Genomic DNA, 22498 nt, shown 5'->3' on the forward strand with positions numbered 1-22498 from the left:
TTTTTTACTCACGTGAAGTCAAGAGAGCATTTATGTTATCAGTTCTGTGGTCTTTCAGCTAACTGCCAGAATTTCTTCCGTCGGTTGGCTTAGTGATGTTTTGTTGGGGCATTTACCCTTATGCAGGAATTTTCAATCAAACATTGAACCAAAAGCAAACAGGCAATCGGAACAAATTTTCATAGAATTCTAGTGATTAGAAGAGAAATTGGGAAAACTTTCGCTGGGAAATATACTTTTGGTTCATCCTAAGGATTAGAATAGGGGTAAGGTGCGAAAGGCAGGAAACGAGGCAAACAATGCCAGTGCGGAAACTCTGCCTTTTAGGTCGCCTTCAATTGTTCTCAAAGTACGAGGGTACCCTGGTACTGGAACAAGATTTCATTCACTCCATCTATTAAGCACAACATAAAAATTGCAGGGGACATCTAAGCTACGCTTTGATGGTACGACGGGATAGATTTATTGGGTCAATACCTCTATATGCAGATTCGCTCATACTCTAGATTCCTTTAAATGCTGCACTCCTGACGCAGTAATGTTGGCTCTCCTCGACATACAAGGCGCCTTAGATAACATACGACACGAGGCCATACTGGAGGCTCTCCACATCATGAGCATTTCCAACAACCTCCTGCAGTATGTCCGGGGCTTCCTAGCTGACCGCAGGGGGTGTGTCCGTCTGGGCAATGTCACCAGCTCCCTGCGGCACATCTGGCGTGGCGTACCTCTGTGGAGCGTCCTTAGCCCCTTGCTCGTCAACGCCGTCTTAGCCCTCCTGCCCAACTTCTTGCCTAAGGACCTCCGGCTACCCATACACGTGGCTATCTACGCGGATGACATTGCCATCTGGTGCTGTGGGCCCCGCAGATACAGGGTCCACACCATTAAGAACGTGCAGCGGGCTATCAATGGTATCACCGCCTTCCTGGAGCGTGCCGGCCTCAGCATCTCCCCATCCAAAACACAGGCGATGCTCCTTAACACCAGGGTTGGCTCCCGCCCTGGCCGCGACCTCGCCTGGAGCCGCGAAGTGAAATATCTGGGTCTGCTCATCTATGTCCGGCTCACTTGGAACCCGGCAGTGCGTCATTTCCTGGCCCAGTCCTCCAGGATCCAGGGAGCTATACGGTCCCTGTTAGCCAAGGGCGAAGGCATCACCCCCAGGCTGGGACTCCAGCTTTACCAAGCCATGGCCGTCCCGCCGATCACCTACGCTCTACCCCTCGTCCGGCTCACTGTGGCCCAACACTTGGCCATCGAGCGTAAAGTGCGGGCGGCCATACGACTATGCCTGGGACTCCCTCGCTCCTCTCCGGTGGCTTCAACCCTGGCAGAAGCAGGTTCATAGCTCTTCGAGCTCCTCTCCAGGCGCACCTCCCTCCGCCACATAGAGCTCCTCCACAACGCGCCCGATGGGCGCCGCTTCCAGGACCGCCTTCTCACAGGGCCCAACTGCAAAATGGGTCAGGTGGCCCAGTACATCGAAGACCTTGTTGGGGGACAGCCTGAGTCCTGCCCCCTCTCTCCTCGCCCGGACCTTGGACACGTCTACGGGCTCGACCTCTCCCTACCTGGCTCCCAAACGAGGCGGAACACTGCTGCTGTGGGCCTACGTCAGGTGGTCGCTGCGGGGTTCCTGGCCGAACCTCCTGGCACTGTCCCTATTTTCACGGATGGCTCCGTCCTCCCAGGACCCTGTCCATATGCGGCTGCACCCTGCACTGCCTCATCGCTCCACTCGAGCAGACAAGCCAGGCCCCCATTTGTGGGCTCATCCACAACCGCCGAACAGGGCGCCATTCACTTGGCTGCTGACTTTCTTTACGAACGCCCTGGGATCAAGGAGGCAGCCATCTATACCGACTCCAGGGCAGCCCTCCAGCTCCTCCTGAGGCCTTTCAAGGGCCCACGCATCGCCTGCAGGCCGGCTTGGCGGCTCGACGAACTGTGCACCAGGGGTGCCCGCATCCGGCTGACCTGGGTACCAGCCCATGTCGGTGTCCTGGGCAGTGAGGAAGCGGACTCTCTGGCTAAAGCGGCACACTCACCAGGAACTCCGCTCTCCAGGAACCTCTGCTCCTTGGACCTTGCAAGGAGCATAGTGGATCGCCTCCTCGATCCCCCGGATCCCAGGGTGGCTAACGGCCATCCCCCACACCCTCTTCCAAATCATGGCCTGCACTGCAAGGAGCGCAGCCTCCTCCGGAGGCTCAGGGTAGGCTGCGCCAACACCGCCTCCCGCCTCTTCCGCATTGGCCTTTCCGACTCCCCTGGGTGCTCCCTCTGCAATTACCCAGAAGAGACAACCCAGCACCACCTGTGTGATTACCCTTTCTTTGTGTCCGCAAGGACTATCATGGAGGCGGGCTACCACTCCTTGGGCCTCCCCTACACCTCAGCGGACCACCTTCAATTGCATTCAAGGAAGAAAAGCCTGTCTGCGTCTCACGAGATTCTAAATTCTAGACTTGCAATTCAAAGTTTTTCAGTGTAAATGATTCTCGGCTCTCGAATCAGTCGTAGGGCTGTTATGTGTTTCAGAGTTCTCTGGCTTTCTCTAGGGGCATTCACTGCATCGTTTTCATTTTCACTTTCTGCTTTTCGCAAAGTTCCATTTTGGCTTTTGATATTTTTGTCCTTAAAGTCAACGTCATGAATTTATTTTGCTGCTTTGTTACTGTTTTTCACACTTATTGACGTGTTTCTTCGTTGCCCTTTCGCACACTATGCTTTTTGCTATGTTTATCGTCAAGAATAGCACTGCCGGTTCTTTCTGGCTTGTGCTTTCTGTTCGCCTTTTGGTGGGTGCTCCTTCTCACGTTGTCCTTTTTGTTTGCTACCTACCGTTTATATCTTTTCATGTCGAATTGATTTTGCACAACTTTTGTAGTCATAGCGCTGTTAGAAAGTTTTATGTGTTTGATGTCACTGCTTTTCCCCAAATAAAAATTGAAATTTAAGCGTTTCTGTCCATGTCGTCTTCTTTTTTTCTGTAGTCTTCTGTGTTCTTTGCCCTGGTTGTTCAAAAGAACGCAAATAGCAAAAAATGAAGCTGCAATGCATAGCCACAGTACATAAACTCGAAAAATTTTGATGGATATGACAGCAGTTGCCCACGTAAATAAGAGTACAAAAACAGTTTTACCAAACTTCACTGTGTTGGCTGAACAAATTTCCAATAAATATTGTTAGAAGTCTTCTCATCTCATTTGCCAAGATATGCGTTTTGCGGATTCCGATGTTTATTTCATGGTAGAAATGGGAATATTCAATCCAGCTGCCAATAATTGAAATATACGCTACGTCGCAGTGATTATATATCCGAGGTTATGAAGTGTATGAGTGCTGCCGGCTTTAATGTGGCGGGAATTTGTGTTGTGAGATGTCTTTGCGTGTCAAGAATCACAGGCGGTCAAAATGCATCCGGAGTCCTACACTATGCAGCCTCTATTTTGACTTCTTTAGTTATTTTATTCCTTAGATTCTTCCCTGCAAAGTTGAGGTGTCTACCGATCGCTTTTAGTTGACAGGCAAAACTGCACATATGCCGAAAACTATCGCATTCTGGTCTAGAGCTTTAAAAATTCGGCTGTCTCTTTGCCAAAATGTAATCCTTCCCACCACTGGCGAAGCACATTTTTACAGTGTGACCGATAGCCAGCAATCTATTTGCCTCGATGGCATGGTCGGCACACTCTGCCTCCTCTTCAAGCGCAGCAGCGTTCCACTAAATACAAATGATGAAAAAGGACATTAGTGCCCTTCTCTGCCATTGTGATATTCTATGTGAACCGCCCTATCACGAGGAAATTAATCATACATTTTTATGGCTACGACGTGCTAAAATCTCACAAATCTATCTCGTACAATGTGTGCTGCCAGTGCTTAACATATCTACCATTGCGCAAAGCGTCAATGAGTGTGAGGAATAGTGGTAGTGAAATCGGCAGCTCTTTAATTGATTCCACTGCCGGCAAATCTATTCGGCAACCTTTACTTCGGGCTAACTTCATCAACAAAAAACTGAGGTAGTCTAAGGTGTACTCTACTCGTAGTATTAAAAAGGTAGTTGATAAAGTGTAAGAAGACACATGAACACATCAACAACAATGTATCATATCTAAATGTGCCGATGGCAAACGCCAGCGTAATATGGAACCGTATTTTGAGTTACAAGGCTCTTACGTATAGACAGGTCTGAAGTGGTGTTATATTCAACCTGCCGCACGAAAGCCCGGAAAAACATTACCAGCACACTTCACGCCGAGCCTGTGCAGTTCTAGACAGGATCTGACTAAGAAGGGACATGTACGTTAGCAGCTTACCTTAGCATCGAGCACTCTCGCGCAACACAAAATGTTGTGTTTTATGCGCTCCTATGCCCCTGCAAGAGCTCGCGCAGGAATTACGAAGCGCTGCAAGAAAGGCACTTAGTGGTGTATAAGCAGCGCTTGTAAGTAAGGTGTGTCAGCAAAGATGGACAAAAACTTAGACCCTTCACGCTTGCGTGTCGTGATACATCTACGCATATTCCAGTTCTTCACAAATTCCACCACAAAAATAAGGGCTACCATTTTAGAAAAAATTTCGTTCGCATTCGGTACCATGTCTCTCTCGAGAATGCTGTCATGTAGTCAAGATGCAGTGAAGACTGCATCTTCATACCATATGCAAGGAACTGTTTCAGAAACATCGTTAGACACAATAATTACAGTGTATACAAATAAGTGAAGAAACTCTCTGGACTCTCTGCAGCATAATTTTTTCTTTGTGAAGTTTGTAGATCTCATATAATACATTTTTATGCATCATAATACACTCGCATTTGCACATTCCTGAGACTTCTCTAAATTTGCTATTAGTCGTATGCCTGAAGTCGTATTCTTAAAGTCGTATGCTCCATGTCAAATGTCATACGTCCATGTCCATGTCAAAAAATAGGCTGCTGGATCCTTGACGGTCGCCAGCCAGCAAAAGGCATGATGGTCTGTGACACTGAAAGGTTCCTCATAAAGGCAGGGCCGGAATTTGGACGTCGCCCACACAATGGCTAAACATTCTTTCTTATTGGCGGAATAGTTAGATTCTGCTTTAGGCAAAGAACGACGTGCGTAAGATTTGACACGTTTGAAACCAGCCTAGATTTGGACCAGGCCTACGTTGCTTCCGTTGAGATGAAGCTCTGTGTTGGTGTTTTCGAAGAGGGGGCCGGGACGGGAGATGCTTGTAGATGGTGTTGAAGGTCTTCGAATGATTTGGCCTTCGCGGCGTCCCAAGTGAGAGAGGTGTCTGTCCGTGTCAGATGCTTCACGAATTCGGCGATTCGAGCGAAGTCTTTTACAAAGGGCAGGCAGTAAGCAGATAACCCAACAAATCATCGGAGCTTTCCGGCCTTGCGGAGCAGGAATGTTGGCAATAGCTGTTGTTTTCTCTGGATAGGGTCGAACACCCGCGAGGCTGAAGACGTTCCCCAAGAACTTGAGCTCGGTGTAAGCAAAAATATATTTCTCGTTTTTTAAGGCGAGCCCAGAAGAATGAATGGCTTGTAGGAATGTTACGAGGCACCGAATGGTGTACTTCGAACGATCGGCCGAAGACCACAGCGTCGTCAAGATAGAGGAGGCATGTCTGCCACTTGAGATCTGCAAGTACTGTGCCCCAAGCTGCTCGAAGGTGGCTGCTGCATAGCTCCGACCCAAGGGCATTGCTTAAACTCACAGAGCCCATACGGAGAAATAAACAGTGCTTTTTCTCGTCCTCGATATGCAAGTATCCAGATTGGAGATTCATCGATTGCGGAGCAGAGGTGTAAACTTCTTTTTTAGTAACTGCCTTGAGGCTGTGGTAATAAACACAAAACCTCAGTGGGCCACCTTTTTTCTTTTCAAGTACTACAGGTGCCACCCACTAGTTACGGAAGGGCTGAATAACGTCACCGCGGAGCATCTCTTTAACTTGGTGTTTGATAGCGGCGCTTTCGGTAGGAAGCACGATAAGGGGACAGGCAAAGGGGGGAAGGGGATTGACGTGTCATGCGTAATAAAGCGGTGCTTGGCTAACTGTGTTCTATGAACATGCAAAGAGCTTGAAAAGGTAGCCCCATAGTGCTAAAGGAGATCTCGAACTTGGCGATGCTTCAGTTCGGAAACGTGGGTTTATTGTCGAGCTCTAAATAGGCGGCCTGCCTTTCAGATTCGGTCGACGAGATCGTAACAAGACCAGCGGCAATTCTAATGTCATTGATATCGGTAATGTGAGCGACGGATGTCAAATTAGTCAGATGTTCATAGCCGTCGCCGATATCTGTCAGAGGCACTTCTGCTTTGCCGTCTCGCAGACAAACAACCGCTCAGGCGAACGCTCTGTACTAAAACAGGACCTGTTTGCCATCCACCACGTCTTCAATGTTTCGGAGTGTGTTCGCGGCAACGGACATCATCACTCTTGAACGGGCGGGATGGTGACGTGATCGTCAACGATATTATTGTCGTCGGTCGCTCAGAAGCGCTGTGTATTGAATGCTCCGTCGAGAACGTCACTGCCTTGGATCGAAGGTCGACCAAGGAGCCAAATTTCTGTTAGCAAATACATGCCAAAGATGACGTCGCGAGAACAATGGGCAAGCGCAAAAGAAATTTGCCAGGTATGCTTCGTCTTTGACCTTTACCCTGGAAGTGTATGTGTCAGCCGGCGTGATCAAGTGCAAATCAGGCAGTATGATATTGCGGGCCCGTCAAAGGCGTAGTCACCATTTTAAGAGTTCCGGCGAAAGGCCCACTAAGAACAGAGCAGTCGGCACCGCTTTCCGGAACCGCTGCTACTCCGGCGCACATCGGTTCCGTCGATGGGAATGTACAGATCGCCGTTTACAGCTGTTGGTGGCAGGAACGTCGCGGAGTGCGGTTACGACTGCGGTGCGGGATTAGGTGGTTGCGGTGATGAGGCGGTGTGTCACGGTCGCGAGTGTCCGGATGTTGTGGAACCGTGTGGCGGGAAGGGGGGAGTGGTAGGGCATCTTCAACATTTCGCTGACGAGCCACCTCCTCCTTAAAAGTTGGCGCTTCTAGTTTTTCCGATGGGAACTAGGCGACCGTCCCCGCGTCAGGTAAGCATATGGACGTCGCTGAGAGAAGAAATGTCGGGGGTGGGAGGAACGTGGGCGGGGGGGAGACTCGGGAAACTGATATGGCGCGCCAGACACAGTGGTCAGGTAATCCTGAATCTCTGAGGGCCACTGACCACGCTGCAGTCGTGGCACGTCGGCACTAAATACCTGCAGACGCACGCGTCGGTAAGGCAGTTGTGGCACACGCCAGAGGCCGACGATCGGGAGTGCGCGAGACGTCGCTTTTGCGTGGGAGCACTGGAGGAGGTAGAGCAAAGGATACTGGACAGGTTTAGGCAAGGGCCTCCTGGTGGTGTCTTGGAGGTGGGGCGCCTCGAGGAATGGCTGCGGCGTATGTCATTGTCTGTGGCGGTTTTGGTTGGAGATCTTCGGATGGCGGGGGCGCGCTTGCTGGACCTCTTCACCATTAAACGTGTTCTGCACTTTATATGCCCGGATATACACCATGTTTACGATCTGCTATTATCTACGGCTGACTTTCTGATGACGTTATTAATTGCTCGAGTGATGCCTGTTTTTAAAAGTGGGGATCAAAAATCGGTCAGTAACTGCAGTTCAGTTTCTATATTAACGGTATTTTGGAAAAGTGCACAGAAAATAATGCATGATAGGGTAAAGTTCTTTTTAAAAATGTCAACCTGGTCCTTGAATTCCAATACAATTCTCGTAGGAACCCATCCGCTGGAACAGCAATACTTCCCAAAAAAGAAATAAAAAAAATTAATGTGGATAAGCTTAGCTAATCAAATATATACAAAGCGAACGACGTCGTTTTTCAATGTGTTCAATGGTGTTGACAATGTTCTAGACGGCGATGGCTTTGAGCAAAGGACTATCGGGAAATCGCGAGTCTGCGGCGGAGCTCCGAAACAAGAGGTGCAACCAAGCAGGCTTCTAAGATCGAACTGCTCATGCCTCGCTTGTTCCCCGGTCACGTGTCGCTCTAATTTACTCTCACCTTCTGGCGCATTGCGTAGCTGGCACCAGGGCGTAGATGGGAGCTCCAAACTGAGCGTCACCGCGTTGTAGTGTTGGTGGGTGCAACAAGTGCGTAGCGTGAAGCAGCTTCTGATAATATAGCCGAGATCGATTGTTTGGTTTATTTCTAAAAAAGGCGTGAATACCACAATGTTGGGAAGTAAATATTACCTTAAAGATGAAGACATACTTTCTAAATTGAAGCTGCATCTTCAAGGAGGCAATGCTGTTTAAATCTTGCGTAGCCATTCGTATACATTCGCTTAATAAAACTAGCGACAGAAGCTCTGAAGTAGACCACTTTATTCAGCCCCTAAGAAAATCTCTTTATGAAAGCTCAGCGGAATTGTTCACTGAAGTACTTTGCCAGAGATAGAGGTCACCGGTAGCGGTTTATTTCTATATTATACAAACAACGAAAGCATACTGGTGTTTGCTAATCCTCATTCCTGTAGAGTGTGTGCGCACCTGCTCCTACTGCCTGCTATAAGAGGGACTTACTTTCCCTGTAAATAATAGGCACTGTAAGCAGCTGCCTGTAGGTGAACTGCATGAGATTGATCTTTTTTTATAGTACCACGCTTTACACTGCAAACTAGGAAGAAGTTAAACTTCTCCATCCATACACTGTGGGCGAATAAGCCGGCCGAAGCTGGTTGCCCATAGTCCGTACCTTCTTTGCAAAGTGTCTTCTGTATCTATAATCTGCGGTCTCATATTGACATTTCCTTTGGTCTGAACTTTACTGAGGTCATTTTTTGAATATTGTTAATTCCTCTGGTCAGAACGTCATTCATAGCTTCCGTGTATTTTTAGGCGATATTTTCATTCCTTGCACACAGTACATGTTGCTTGCCGCATGAATGTGCAATAGTGTATTTCACGAGCCGCAGTAAAGTTCAGCCCACCACTGTAAACAGCAGTTAAAATCGAATATAACGCGATGCAAACAATTAGGTGTTGTATGTTGGTACAGGCCGATTATTCCACATTTTCATGTCAGAAGATGCCAGTGCACCTTCCAGTGCAAAAGTAAAAATATGGCTTTCCACGCTAGAATTTTGAGAAACATTCTCTGTCGAAACCATTCCGGGGACTGAATTGATGAATCTTTGACATTAGAGGAATAAATGTCAGACCGCATCCAGTGTGCTTGCAGCGCACAGCGATCACAGGCATCTCGGCACTTCACTTTGATACATATACGTTACGAAAATAGCCGAGAAACATCCGCGATAACGATGGAAAAATTTTTTATCCGTTCCTATGCATGTGCTCCTAGTGCGCATTGCATGTTAACAACTGTAAGCCTATCAAGAACTCGAAAAAAGTTGCGCCAAAGAACAAACAGTTCAAGTAGCTGGTTTGAATGAGTATCCTGAATTTTCTAAGCTTTGCAAAACTAATAATAGAATGAGAAGAAACGGTTCACGTCAACATGTACGAAGTGCGTCATGAGCGCGTGATGCACCGAAAACTGCACGAAGCAGCAGTATTTATTATCCGCCACGACATCAAGAGCAACGGTTACAATACCTTGCTTGTTTTTGAGATGGTCTGAGGCTTTCCTAGGCATGCCAGATTCGGGATGAAAGGAAGGGGTAGCGGGGGTGGTGACCTCAAAAGCCGACGAAAAATAGTTTACCTTCGGCAGAATTTTCCGAATGGTGTTAAATATTTTACTTGTTGGTCTAATTTAAGACTAATGTCCAGGATTTGCTGATTGTTCGCCGTTGCTGCATTTCTGTCTCCAGCTCGGCACAGAAATATGAAAAAAATGCACAGGCAGCTTTAGTATGCTTTCACGGCTCATTGCGATTTGTTATCAGGAATCAGGATTGACGACGTGCCGCCCCCGAAGTGCAGATGAGGAATTTGGAAGCTGCTGCAGGAGTTTCATCGCCATTTGCAACAAGAACTGGACGCAGCGCTCTGTCACGGTTCCTTCGCCTAGGGAAATCTTTTCTCTAGAGATGTTCCCTTCATTAGCGTCATGCCGTGCGCGCGTGTAGGCTCCATAGCTAACCTAGCCGTGCGAAGGGGTGCCCCATGCGCATCGACCATGCTGGCGGGGATTCTGTGATACAATAATCTGAGCCGGAGAACCCGGGTTCGAACCCGACCGCGGCTCTGGTATTTCTATGGAGGCGAAACGTAAAAAGGCGCCCATGTGGTGTGTGATGTCAATTCACGTTAAAGATCCCCAGGGGGTCGAAATTATTCCAGTGACCTCCAATACCGCACGTCTTTCTTCCTTTCTTCTTTCACTTCCCTCTTTATCCCTTCATTAGGGCGTGGTTCGGCTGCCAATCGCGATAAGTCAGACTGTTACAGCGCCATTTCCTTTCCTGAAAAGCAATTTTCATTTGTTCATTTTTTATTTGCAGTACACGTTACAGCGCCATTTCCTTTAGTTGACGAGCCGGTTACTGTGCATATTTCGGGAAGAAATGGTTTATGGTTTTACGGTTTTACAGGAGTTTAACGTCCCAAAGCCATTCAGGCTATTAGAGACGCCGTACGGAAATTTCGACCACCTGGGGTTCTTTAACGTGCACTGACATCGCACAGTACACGGGCCTGACCCCTTATGAACTTACGCCTTAACTCCAAACTTTTGTGATGTTCACTGTAAGGCGCGCCTAAAACTCTCTGCAAGAACTTTAACCTACCGCCTTTCTTTCCATGCAGCGGACAGTCGTCCAGAGGGCCTTGTTGATCCCTTAGCAAAAATGAATGCTCGATTTTGTTCTACCTCTTATCAGCCAGCTTCGTTTCATAACGGAGTTCCTGCGCCCCCGCTTGGTTTACCTCAATTTTTTGTTGCACGTCTTTAGTATGCCTAACAGCCTGTATCTCCTCCTGTTTTCTGCGTGGCGAAAGTTGTAAAAGGTGAAGGTCGGGAGATGGCTGATCTTCCTTCATTGGCGTGGTAATGGTACGATCTTTAAGAACCGTTAGACAAGCAGGCACAATAGCATTCGCGCTAACTGTGTGGGTTATCCTATCTTGCTGTACGCCAACCCAATGTGCTACAGACACATTTCTTCAAATTTTGTTCGTTTTTACCAGTTGAAACCTATACTTATGGGAGCATTGCCACTATTCCACGCATATACTATTGTGTGCCATTGTAGTGCAGAAGAGCCCCTCCACCACGTGAGATTAGGTGAGTGTGTTTGTGTTGGGAGCAGTGTCGCGACCTCTGGGTGATTTATTAGTGAAGACTTCATTTCTGTAAAAGTACTGTTAACTTGTTCATCCATTTTTTAATCATAATAATATCCCCAAGAAGTGTGCGGTACGCTAAGACCTTCACCTATTTGCTTCGAGCTTCGAGGTATGAATGACAGATATGTTTAACCAATCCAAGATGAATAACTGTATTTCTCAGACGCGCACTTGTATCACGGACGGTTTTTTAATCGCACCATTACCCCAACTACTGCCTAGTGAGAGTTGCACCACTTGCTCTAGTAAATTGTGTTTTTACTCCGTCGGCCCTAATATAGACGACAGCTTGCGTCCCTGCTTTTGCTAATTTATTCAGGGATGAACGGGCACTGACGCCTTATATATCCTGTGATTGGACAAAGTCGATTATGTTCCTCTAACAAGAACTTTCATTGTACAACGTGCCGTATAATAATTTTATCTCAATTTCCCGAACCTCATTACAGATCCGTCTGCAGTTCCACTTCGTAACCTCTGGACGATTTTCCCAGCTGTTTTTATTCATGATGTATACTGCCCTGAATGAATTGTGCGATTCTCTTAGGAGCTGGGTTGCCTTTTAGCAGCTGGGTTGCCTATTAGCAGCTGGGTTGCCTATTCCAATTTCGTTTATTGAATCAAACTTCCGAATCCGTAAAGCGTATATCGTCGCAAATGAGATGAAAAGGCTCCTAATAATATTTCTTCGAACTTTCTTCAGCCAACACAGTGCAATTGACCAAGATTGTTTTTTGTACCCTTATTTACATTGGCAACTACTCTCATATCCATCAACATCTTTTGAGTTTCTTGTACTGTGGCTACGCATTGCGGCTACTCTTTTTTGTATTGCCATTTACGTTTTTTGAACAACCAGCGCAAAGAACACAACAGACTACACTAAAAGAAGACGAAATGAACAGAAGCACTTAAATTTAAATATTTATTCGTGAAACAGCAGCAGGAACCTCGCATTTATAAGGTTTTCTAAAAGCGCACTTGAATGAGAAAGCTAAGCAAGATTCATTCGACACGAAAATATTTAAACGGGAGATAGCAAAAAAAAAAGAGACAACGTGACAAGGATCATACTCCTCAAGGCGAACAAAAGGCAAAATCCAGAAAAAACCATCAATGCAAATCTTGACGGTAAACATGACAAAACATAGTCTGCGTAGGAGCAACACAGAAAGACGTCAATAAGTGTGAAAAACAATAACAAAGTTGAAAACTAAATTCATGACGTTGAATTTAAAGGACTAGAATATCAAAAGCCAGACTTGAACCCGGCGAAAAGATGAAAGTGAAAATAAAAGCGATGCAGTGCAATGCCCCTAGGGAAAGGTTGATAACTGCAAAACCCATAACAACCCTAGGGCTGATTCGTGAACCGGGAATCATTCACATTGAAAAATTTTAAAATGCAAGCCAAAAATTTAGAATCTCGTGACAGAGAGGCAGGCTTTTCTTCTTGAAACTCAATTGAAGGATTCCCTACACACTCGTCCTTCAAAGCTAGCACCTTGGCTGCTGGTATGATTTCATGAGTTAGGCTACAAATGTTTATATATGTCCCCCCAGACATACAAAAATAGTTACTCTCAATTTTACAGTCATAGATAAAAGGGAATCCTCGTACCACTCCTTAGGCAGCGGTTCAGCATTTAAGCAATGGACATGTGGCCCACGATGGCAGTCTGCGTGGTGCGGAGCAGCTGCCGGCGGCGCGGCGCCGTGGCTGATCACGTGGTTCGTCACGTTGTTGGTCACGTTACCAAGTTCCACTCGGCTGTAGCTATTGATTCACTCAAAGTTTGACCAGAGATAAACCACCGTGAATTTTTTCTAACGGTTAAGGCGTCTCGGCGAACGGGCGATGGCGTTCCGTGGAATCGCTGGCAGTGCTGCAAAATGCTGTCGCGTTCCACTCTTACAGGCGAAACTTAAGTGTCCTCCAAGTTTTAATGTTGTAATTGTTGTTTTTTTTGCCGAGCAATACGGGAGTGTGGCTCCGCTGTGCACCTAGGGGTTCCACTCCATTGAATTCGGAACAGTGCAGCCTACTTGGATTCCCAGACAGTGTCCACAAGGTGCTGCGGCTTGGCTGGGCAGAGAACTCTCAGCGCTTGCTTGGAATCAACTCTTGAACATTTTATAATTGTCAAAACTTACCTACGACCTGCACTTTCTACACTGTGCGAAGAAGAGAGTGAAGGCGATGCAACGAATATTCGCTACATTCCTAGGGCACCGCAAATGGGAGAACATGCATTGTAACAACGTGATTCTTTCTCTACAATCTTGGTGGAAAAGCCCTTCTTCACTAGTTTGACTCCAGAGGTGTTTACGTTTTAACTCTCGGCTCTTTCGTGTTCAAGTCAAATAAACAGAGCATTTATTATATGAGCTGTGGTGTCTTTTAGCTAACTGCTAGAATTTCTTCCGTCAGAACGTCTTGCTGTGCAAGTTAGTAACTCTTCATCTTTGGTTACAGGAGCAAAAGAGGACACAACACAAGGAAGAAATACAGGACGGAGCGGCACTCACAAATGATTTATTCAAAGGCAACACGCACAAATATATTCCTTCGTACACGCAAGGAATGCTACCATCTTCAAAGTTGGTATGATAGCGAACGGGTGAAAAAATTGTTCTCAGCCTTCTGGGTAGACCCATTGCACGAGAAGAAGTCTAGGCAGCAATTCGAAGCCCAACTAAGAATACGGCAGCGGGTGCGGACAAAATCAACAACGCACTCATCCGCAACCTCAATGACGAGCTAGTTGCAGAATTAACCGATTTCCTCAACAACCACTGGGCAGCGGAGACCGTTCCCGAGGATTGGAAGCATGCAGAGGTGGTTATGATTCCAAAACCGGGTAAAAAGCCACAAATCGAAAACCTAAGACCCATCTCCCTCACATCGCGCCTCGGCAAGCTGTGCGAGAGAGTGGTAACATTAAGGTTACAACAATACATGGAGGATCACGAACTCTATCCCCACAGTATGCTCGGATTCAGGGCGAAGCTGTCGACCCAAGACGTACTTCTACAAATCAAAGAAGGAGTTCTAAGTAACGTCCCTAGGGAGGACGGAGAGAACGTAATAATGGCACAGGCTATCAAAGGAGCTTTTGACAACGTAGGCCACGAAGCCATCCTGACAGGCCTGGACTATCTGAACTGCGGCAGGAGGGTCTTCGGTTACGTCAAAGCTTTCCTCTCAGATAGAACAGCGACGATAGGGCTGGGGGAACTACGCTCGGAGAAGTTCCACACCCCTAACAAGGGAACTCCACAGGGCTCGATCATCTCACCTACGATTTTTAACGTTGCAATGATCAGCCTTGCAAAACAACTTAAGGAAGTCGAAGGAATACACCATGCCATGTATGCCGACGACATCACCATCTGGACAAATACGGGCTCACTAAAAGAAAAGGAAGAAAGACTACAGGAGGCCGCGACCTGCGTAGAGAACTACGTAAAAGCGAGAGGGCTAGCATGCTCCACTGAAAAATCAGAACTGCTCAGTCTGGAGAGGGAAACAAAACCGCACAATCCCGAACAGCGACGAGCTTAGGGTAAACGTCTACCTAGAGGGAAAACCCATACCAGAGAAAACACTCATAAGAATCTTGGGCATGTGGATACAATCAAACCAACGGTGTACACATGCACTTCCTCTACTCAAAGCTTGCACCCTACAAGTTGCCCGCATGATCACGCGCGTCTCCCATAAACGCTCGGTCATGCGAGAAGATACGCTAAAGCTGGTCAGGAGCCTGGTGATCAGCCGAATCACCTACAGTTTTCCATACTACAACCCAATCAAAAGCGAAATCCAACAGATTGATGCGATTATACGCAAAGCATACAGAACAGAACTCCATCTACTGCAATGCACATCCACAGAGAAGCTTTTAGCACTAGGACTTCATAACAACTTTGAAGAACTGAGAGAGGCACAACACGTCGCCCAGTTGCAGAGACTACAGCAGACTCCGTCTGGCAGGGAGGTTCTGTGGAAGTTGGGATGTCACGAACAAATACAAGAAATCCAGCGAACCGCGACTCTCCCGGATGGCATACGAGGCACAATTAGAGTGACCGCCATCCCCAAGAACATGGACCCCAACCTACACGAAGAACGCAGAAAGGCGAGAGCCGACTACATCCAAAAATCACTAGCCCGCCAGACAACAACGGTGTATGTGGACGCCGCCACATACCCCAGAAGGACGGGACAAAACAACCCCAACGCGGTAGCGGCTGTGATAAACTCGGACATGCGGGAAATCATCAGTGCGTCGCTACGGGACTGCACGGTAGTCGAGGCTGAAGAAGTGGCCGTCGCTCTAGCGGCAGCGGAGGGCTACCTGACTAAGCGATCCTTAACAATACTAACCGACTCTCAAACGGCATGCCGAAACTTCATGTTAGGCAGAATAGGTCACAAAGCGCTCCGCATACTCCGCTCTGGGGACCGACCCAAACAAAGCACAGAAGAAGAACCAATAAAACATACGATGATATGGAAGCCGGGACACGCGGGAGTAGACGGCAACAAACCGGTCGATAGGGTAGCTCGAGGGTACACTCTCTACCGAGCTCCCTCCACAAACGACCTCGAGGAAGCCGAACCTGTCCCTAGAGATTACTCAGTAATCTTAAACCACAACAAGGGCTGCAGGAAACGGTACCCCCCCCCACATAAATCCTTTCCAGGGAAGACGCCGTCGCCTTGAGGCTGCTACAGACGGGCTCATACCCGAATCTAAATACACTCAACAAAATACAACCCATACAATACACAGACAAATGCCCATGGTGCCATGAAACACCCACGCTCTATCACATAACGTGGGCCTGCCTGAAAATAGAGGTGGCACCAAAAATACCAAACCCGAGTGCGGAGCAATGGGAAGGAATGCTCTCCAGCGACCGTCAGGACGTCCAACTTGGGCTAATCCGGCGAACACAGCTGGCAGCGGCATCCAGCGGAGCCCTGGACTAGGGGCAGACGACCATTGCTAAAATGACGGACGACACACCTGACTCCGCCAAATTGCTCACCTACTCTCTAGAGCTCAATAAACGTTTTCCTTCCTTCCTTCTCAGCCTTATACAGTGATATGGAGGTGCAGCAGGCGCACATGCTTCTATTCTTTGCAATAAAAAAACTTCGATTAATTCCCAAGCTAGCTCTGGTATCTTTGCTTTTTGAGAGAATTCGCGCACCCGAAAAACATCGCTCACAAGAGCCTACAGTGCATGTCAGCCTACAGAGAGTTGGCCTACAGTGATGTTACGTTGGGGCATTCCCCCTTTTACGGGAATTTACACTCTGAAATGGGGCCGAGAGCAAACACGCAACCTGAACGGAATTTCATGGATTTCTACTGGTTAGAAGAGAAATTGGGAAGAATTTCGCTGTCAAATATAATTTTGGTTCAACCTAAGGGTTAGAGTAGGGCTAACGTGCAAACACTGCTGAAAGGCAGAAAACGAGGCACACAATGCCGGTGCGGAAATTCTGCCTTTTAGGATGCCTTCAATTACTCTCAAAGTACGGCGGGACACAGGTACTGGAACAAGACTTCTTTCTCTCGCTGTATTAAGCACAGCATGAAAAAATGCACAGGGACATCTAAGCTAGACTTTCATGGTATGACTAGATAGAGTTAATGGGTACATGCATCTATATGCAGACACGGTCATACTCTAGTTTGCATTCATAGATCCCCTTACGTTCTGCACTCCTGACGCAGTGGTGCAGCCATTAAGTAATGCCCCACTGCCCTACGATGGCAGGGGCAGTAGTCGGCGCGGCTTGTGTGATGCTGGTTGCTCTTCCCGAGCAACCTCTGGCGATCGACCGATGAATAATTTACTGCTACCTTCCATGGTCGGCAGTTTGCTGACGATCAGGTGGACAGGTTGGTGTGACGCCACAAGGTCACGGTCACGTGACGTGCCCAAAAGGTTGCGTTAGTGCGTATTTTCTCTGTATTTTTCGCTCAAGGCCAACGACGCCGATGACAACAAAACAAAACGCGAAGAAGACGCCGGCCTATCACCGACTTTGGCTAATCAACGTTATCACCTTACAAATTATCGAGAGAACGCCTATGAGGCGGTAACTGCTCAACCACATTGAGCCGTAACTTTGGAGATCCCGCCTTGGGATACTGGTGATCCGTTGTTTCATAGTTGAGAAACGTTACTCGCTGAAAGCCTGGACGTTTATGTTCACGCCACAGCGCTAACGCTTCATCTCTCTCTCCCTCTCTCTCTCTCTGCTGCATATCCGGCATTGTCGGCATCGTCTTTTGAGCGGTAACTACACGCAGAAACAGCCTACGTAAGCCACCTAGGCCACCCGACCTTTTGGCGTCATGACAACCTCACTACCGTGTTGTTGGGAAAGTCAGCACATTGGCAGGCCGGAGTTGCCCCAATGATCGCGAGAGGTTAACCACCCGGGAAGAGCAACCTGGGTCGCACAGGACCCACCGGCCGCGGCAACTGCCATCGTGGGCCACTGGTGAAGCACATTTTTAGTGAGAGCGAGTGTGCAAGCTGTACGCCTAGAATGGGCTTCGCTCGAGATTTTCTCCGCTTTACGTGGCACTGCCAGCAATCTATTCACTTCAATGACATCGGCAACACGTTCTGGTTCTTATTGATGTGCAGTAGCGTTCCACTGAGTACAAAAGACGAAGAACGACATTAGTGCCCTCCTCTGTCATTGTGACAGTTTATGTGAACCTCCCTGTCAGGAGAAAACTGCCAATATATTTCTATGGCTAGACGTGCTAAAATCTCGCAAATCTAGCTGGTACCATGTGGGCTGCCAGTGATTAACATATCCACCACTGCGCAAAGCGTCAATAATTGCGGGCAATAGTGGTAGTTAAATCGGCAAATTTTAGCTGATACCACTGCCGGCAAACCTATTCGGCCACGTTAACTTCGGTATAACTTCACCAACAAATAACAAAGGCAGTCAAAGGTTCCCTACTCTACTTGTGTTATTAAAATGGTAGTAGATATACTGTAAGAAGACGCATGAACATATCAAGAACAAAATATCAGATCTAAATGCCGTGCCGATGTCAAACGCCAGCGTAATATGGAAGCGTATTTTGAGCTAAAAGGTTGTTACGTGTATACAGGTCTGGTGTGGTGTTATATTAAACCTGCGGCACAAAAGCCCGGGAAAACATTACCAGCACACTTCACGCCGAGCCTGGGCAGTTCTAGATAGGATCTGACTAAGAAGAGACATGTACGTTAGCAGTTTATCTTAGCATCGTGCACTTTCGCACAACACAAAATGTAATGTTTTATGCGAATCTGTGCTCCTGCAAGATCTCGCGCAGGAATTGCGAAGCGCTGTAGGAAAGGCACTTACTGGTCTATAAACTGCGCTTGTAAGTAAGGCGTGTGAGCAAAGATGGAAAACAATTTAGACCCTTCACGCTTGGGTGTCGTGATATGTCTGCAGATATTCTATTTCTCTACAAATTATACCATTTAATTTATGACTACCATCATAGGAAAAACTTCGTTCGAATTCGGTACCATGTCTCTATCGAGAATGCTGTCATGCAGCCAAGTTGCAGTGAGGACTGCATCTTCATACCATAAGCAAGGAACTGTTTCAAAAACATCGTTAGACACAATAATTACAGTGTATACGAATACGTGAAGAACCTATCTGGACTCTCTGCCGCATAATTTTTGCTTTGTGAAGTTCGTAGATCTCATATAATACAATTTTATGCATCATTATACACTCTCATTTGCACATTCCTGAGACTTCTCTAAATTTGCTATTAATCGTATGCCTGAAGTCGTATTCTTAAAGTCGTATGCTCCATGTCAAATGACAGGCTGCTGGATAATTGACGGTCGCCAGCCAGCACAAGGCATGATGGTCTGTGACACTGAAAGGTTCCTCATAAAGGCAGGGCCGGAATTTGGACGTCGCCCACACAATGGCTAAACATTCTTTCTTATTGGCGGAATAGTTAGATTCTGCTTTAGGCAAAGAACGACTTGCGTAAGATTTGACACGTTTGAAACCAGCCTAGATTTGGACCAGGCTTACGTTGCTTCCGTTGAGATGAAGCTCTGTGTTGATGTTTTCGAAGAAGGTGCCGGAACGGGAGATGCTTGTAGATGGTGTTGAAGATCTTCGAATGATTTGGCCTGCGCGGCGTCCCAAGTGAGAGAGGTGTCTGTCCGTGTCAGATACTTCACGAATTCGGCGATTCGAGCGAAGTCTTTTACAAAGGGCAGGCAGTAAGCAGATAACCCAACAAATCATCGGAGCTTTCTGGCCTTGCGGTGCAGGAGAGTTGGCAATAAATATAGCTGTTGTTTTCTCTTGATCGGGTCGAACACCCGAGTGGCTGGAAACGTTCCCAACGAACTTGAGCTCGATGTAAGCAAAAATATATTTCTCGTTTTTTAAGGCGAGCCCAGAAGAATGAATGGTTTGTAGGAATGTTTCGAGGCACCGAATGGTGCACTTCGAACGATCGGCCGAAGTCCACAGCGTCGTCAAGATAGACGTGGCATATCTGCCACTTGAGATCTACAAGTACTGTGTCCCCAAGCCGTTCGAAGGTGGCTGCTGCATAGCTTAAACTCACAGAGCCCATACGGAGTAATAAACAGTGTTTCTTCTCGGTCCCTCTTTTTCTCGGCCTCGATTTGCATGTATCCGGATTAGAGATTCATCGATTGCATAGCAGACGTGTATAAACTTCTTTTTTAGTAACTGCCTTGAGACTGTGGTAATAACCACAAAACCTGAGTGGGCCATCTTTATTCTTTACAAGTATGACAGGTGCCGCCCACTGGATACGGAAGGGCTGAATAACGTCACCGCTGAGCATCTCTTTCACTTGCTGTTTGATAGCTGCGCTTTTGGTGGTAAGCACGATAAGAGAACCGGCAAAGGGGGGAAGGGCGTTAATGTGTCATGCGTAAAAATGCGGCGCTTGGCTAAGTGTGTTCTACGAACACACGAAGAGCTTGAAAAGGTAGCTCCATAGTGCTAATGGAGATCTCGCACTTGGCAATGCTGCGGTTCGGAAGCCCAGGTTTATTGTCGAACTGTAAATAGGCGGCATGCCTTTCAGGTTCGCTCGACGAGATCGTAACAAGAACAACGGCAATTCTGATGTCAGTGATATCGGTAATGTGAGCGACGGCAGTCAAAATACTCAGATGTTCATAGCCGCCGCCGATATCTATAAGTGTGAAGAAGAAGATGACCAAGACAAAGCAGATAACTCGTGAAAACGAAGATGGCCCTGCGCGTCACCGTATTGCTATCGCCACGTGTGTCTGTGCCCGTCCTGGTTGCCCTCGGATTGTTCTCGCCGCTGCTTCCTTCCTCCCAGCTCTTTTAAATAAACCCCCGCCCTACATTTGGTGGAGGGGCTGGGTATCGCCTCTGCTTTGCCTTCTCCACTTCTGCCTTGCCTTCTCGTAGACAAACAACCGCTCTGGCGAACGCACTCCGCACTAAAGCAGGACCTGTTTGCCATCCGCGACGCCTTCAATGTTTCGGATTGTGTTCGCGCAACGGGCAACATCACACCTGAACGGGGCGGCATGGTGACGTGACCGTGAACGAATATAGGGCCGTCGGTCGCTCAGAAGCGCAGTGTATTGCATGCTTCGTCGAGAACGTCACTGCCTTGGATTTAAGGTCTATCACGGCGCCAAATTTGTGTTAACAAATCCATGCCAAAGATGACGTCGCGGGAACACTGGGCAAGCACAAAGATATTTGCCAGGTATGTTTCTTATTGGACCTTTACCCCAGAACTGCATGCCAGACGGCGTGATTAAGTGACCTCCTGCAGTATGAAGTTGCGGGCTCTTCCAAGGCGTAGTAACCATTTTTAGAGTTGCGTCGAAAGGTGCACTAACAAAAGTGCAGTCGGCACCGGTTCCCACAAGTGCTGCTACGTCGTTACACGTTGGTTTCGTCGATAAAACTGTTCAGATCGGCGTTTCCAGCTGTCAGTGGGCAGGAACATCGCGAGTCCGGTCACGGCGCGCGGTGCGACACCAGTTGGTTGCGGTAATGAGGCAGCGTGTCAGGGTCCTGAGTGTCGGAATATCTCGGTACCGTGTCGATGGAGGGATGCAGCGGTAGGGTATCTTAACATTTCGCCCACGAGCAACCTCCCTCCTAAAGATTGCCGCTTCTAGTTTTCCCGAAGGGAGCTTGGCGACCGCCCCACGTATGGTGGGCATATGGACGTCGCATTGAGGAGAAATGCCGGGGGGTGGGGGGGGGGGGGGTGCGGAGACCGAGAAAACTTATATGGCGCGCCACACACAGCGGCCAGGAAATCGTCAATGGCTGAGGGCAGTGACCACGCTGCAGTCGGGACACTTCGGCGCTAAATACCGGCAGACCCATGCGTCTGTAGACGCAGTTGTGGTACACGCCAGAGGGCGGCGATCGGGAGTGCGCGAGACGTCACTTCTGCGTGGGCCCACTGGAGGAGGTAGAGCAACGGATACTGGACGGGATTAGACAGGGGCCTCCTCGCGGTGGCTTGGAGGTGGGCCGCCACGAGCAATGGCTGCGGCGTATGTCATTGCCTGAGGCGGTTTTGATTGGAGATGTTCGGGTGGGGGGAGCGCTTGCTGGACCTCTTCACCCAGTAAACGTGTTCTGCAATTAATATGCCCGGATATTACCCATGTTTACAATCTGCTATTATCTACGGCTGACGTTCTGATGACATTATAAATTGCTCGAGTGCTGCCAGTTCATAAAAGTGGGGACGAAAATTCGGTCAGTAACTACAGTCCAGTTTCCATAATACCGGTATTTTGGAAAAAGTATACAGAAAATAATGCATGTTAAGGTAAACTTCTTTTAAAGACGACAGCCTGGTCCTTGAATTCAAATACAATTCTCGAAGGAACCGATCCGCAGAAATAGCAATACTCGCCAAAAAAGAATTAAAAAAATTAAAGTGGATAAGCTCTGCTCATCCAAGATATACAAAGTTAACGATGTCGGCGTTCACTGTGTTCATTGGCGTTGGCGTTGGCAATGTCACAGACGGCGATGTCTTTGAGCAAAGGAAGGGCGCATAACTGGCTCCCTGGATATGCGGACACCCTATTTGTGCT

The 22498-nt window shown here is 47.8% G+C and overlaps 1 protein-coding gene across 1 annotated transcript in view; it reads left to right on the forward strand.

Moving 5' to 3' along the window:
- Positions 1-538: 538 nt before the first annotated feature.
- Positions 539-22498, forward strand: part of LOC144102351 (uncharacterized) — a 98337-nt gene continuing 76377 nt past the window's right edge. The window contains exons 1-2 of the mRNA XM_077635644.1: positions 539-1343; positions 1395-2324. Of these exons, the coding sequence (XP_077491770.1) occupies positions 539-1343; positions 1395-2324 (1735 nt within the window). The remainder of the gene's footprint in view (positions 1344-1394; positions 2325-22498) is intronic.

Source organism: Amblyomma americanum, chromosome 8 (genome assembly GCF_052857255.1).
Source record: "Amblyomma americanum isolate KBUSLIRL-KWMA chromosome 8, ASM5285725v1, whole genome shotgun sequence".
Classification (NCBI taxonomy): Eukaryota; Metazoa; Arthropoda; class Arachnida; order Ixodida; family Ixodidae; genus Amblyomma; species Amblyomma americanum.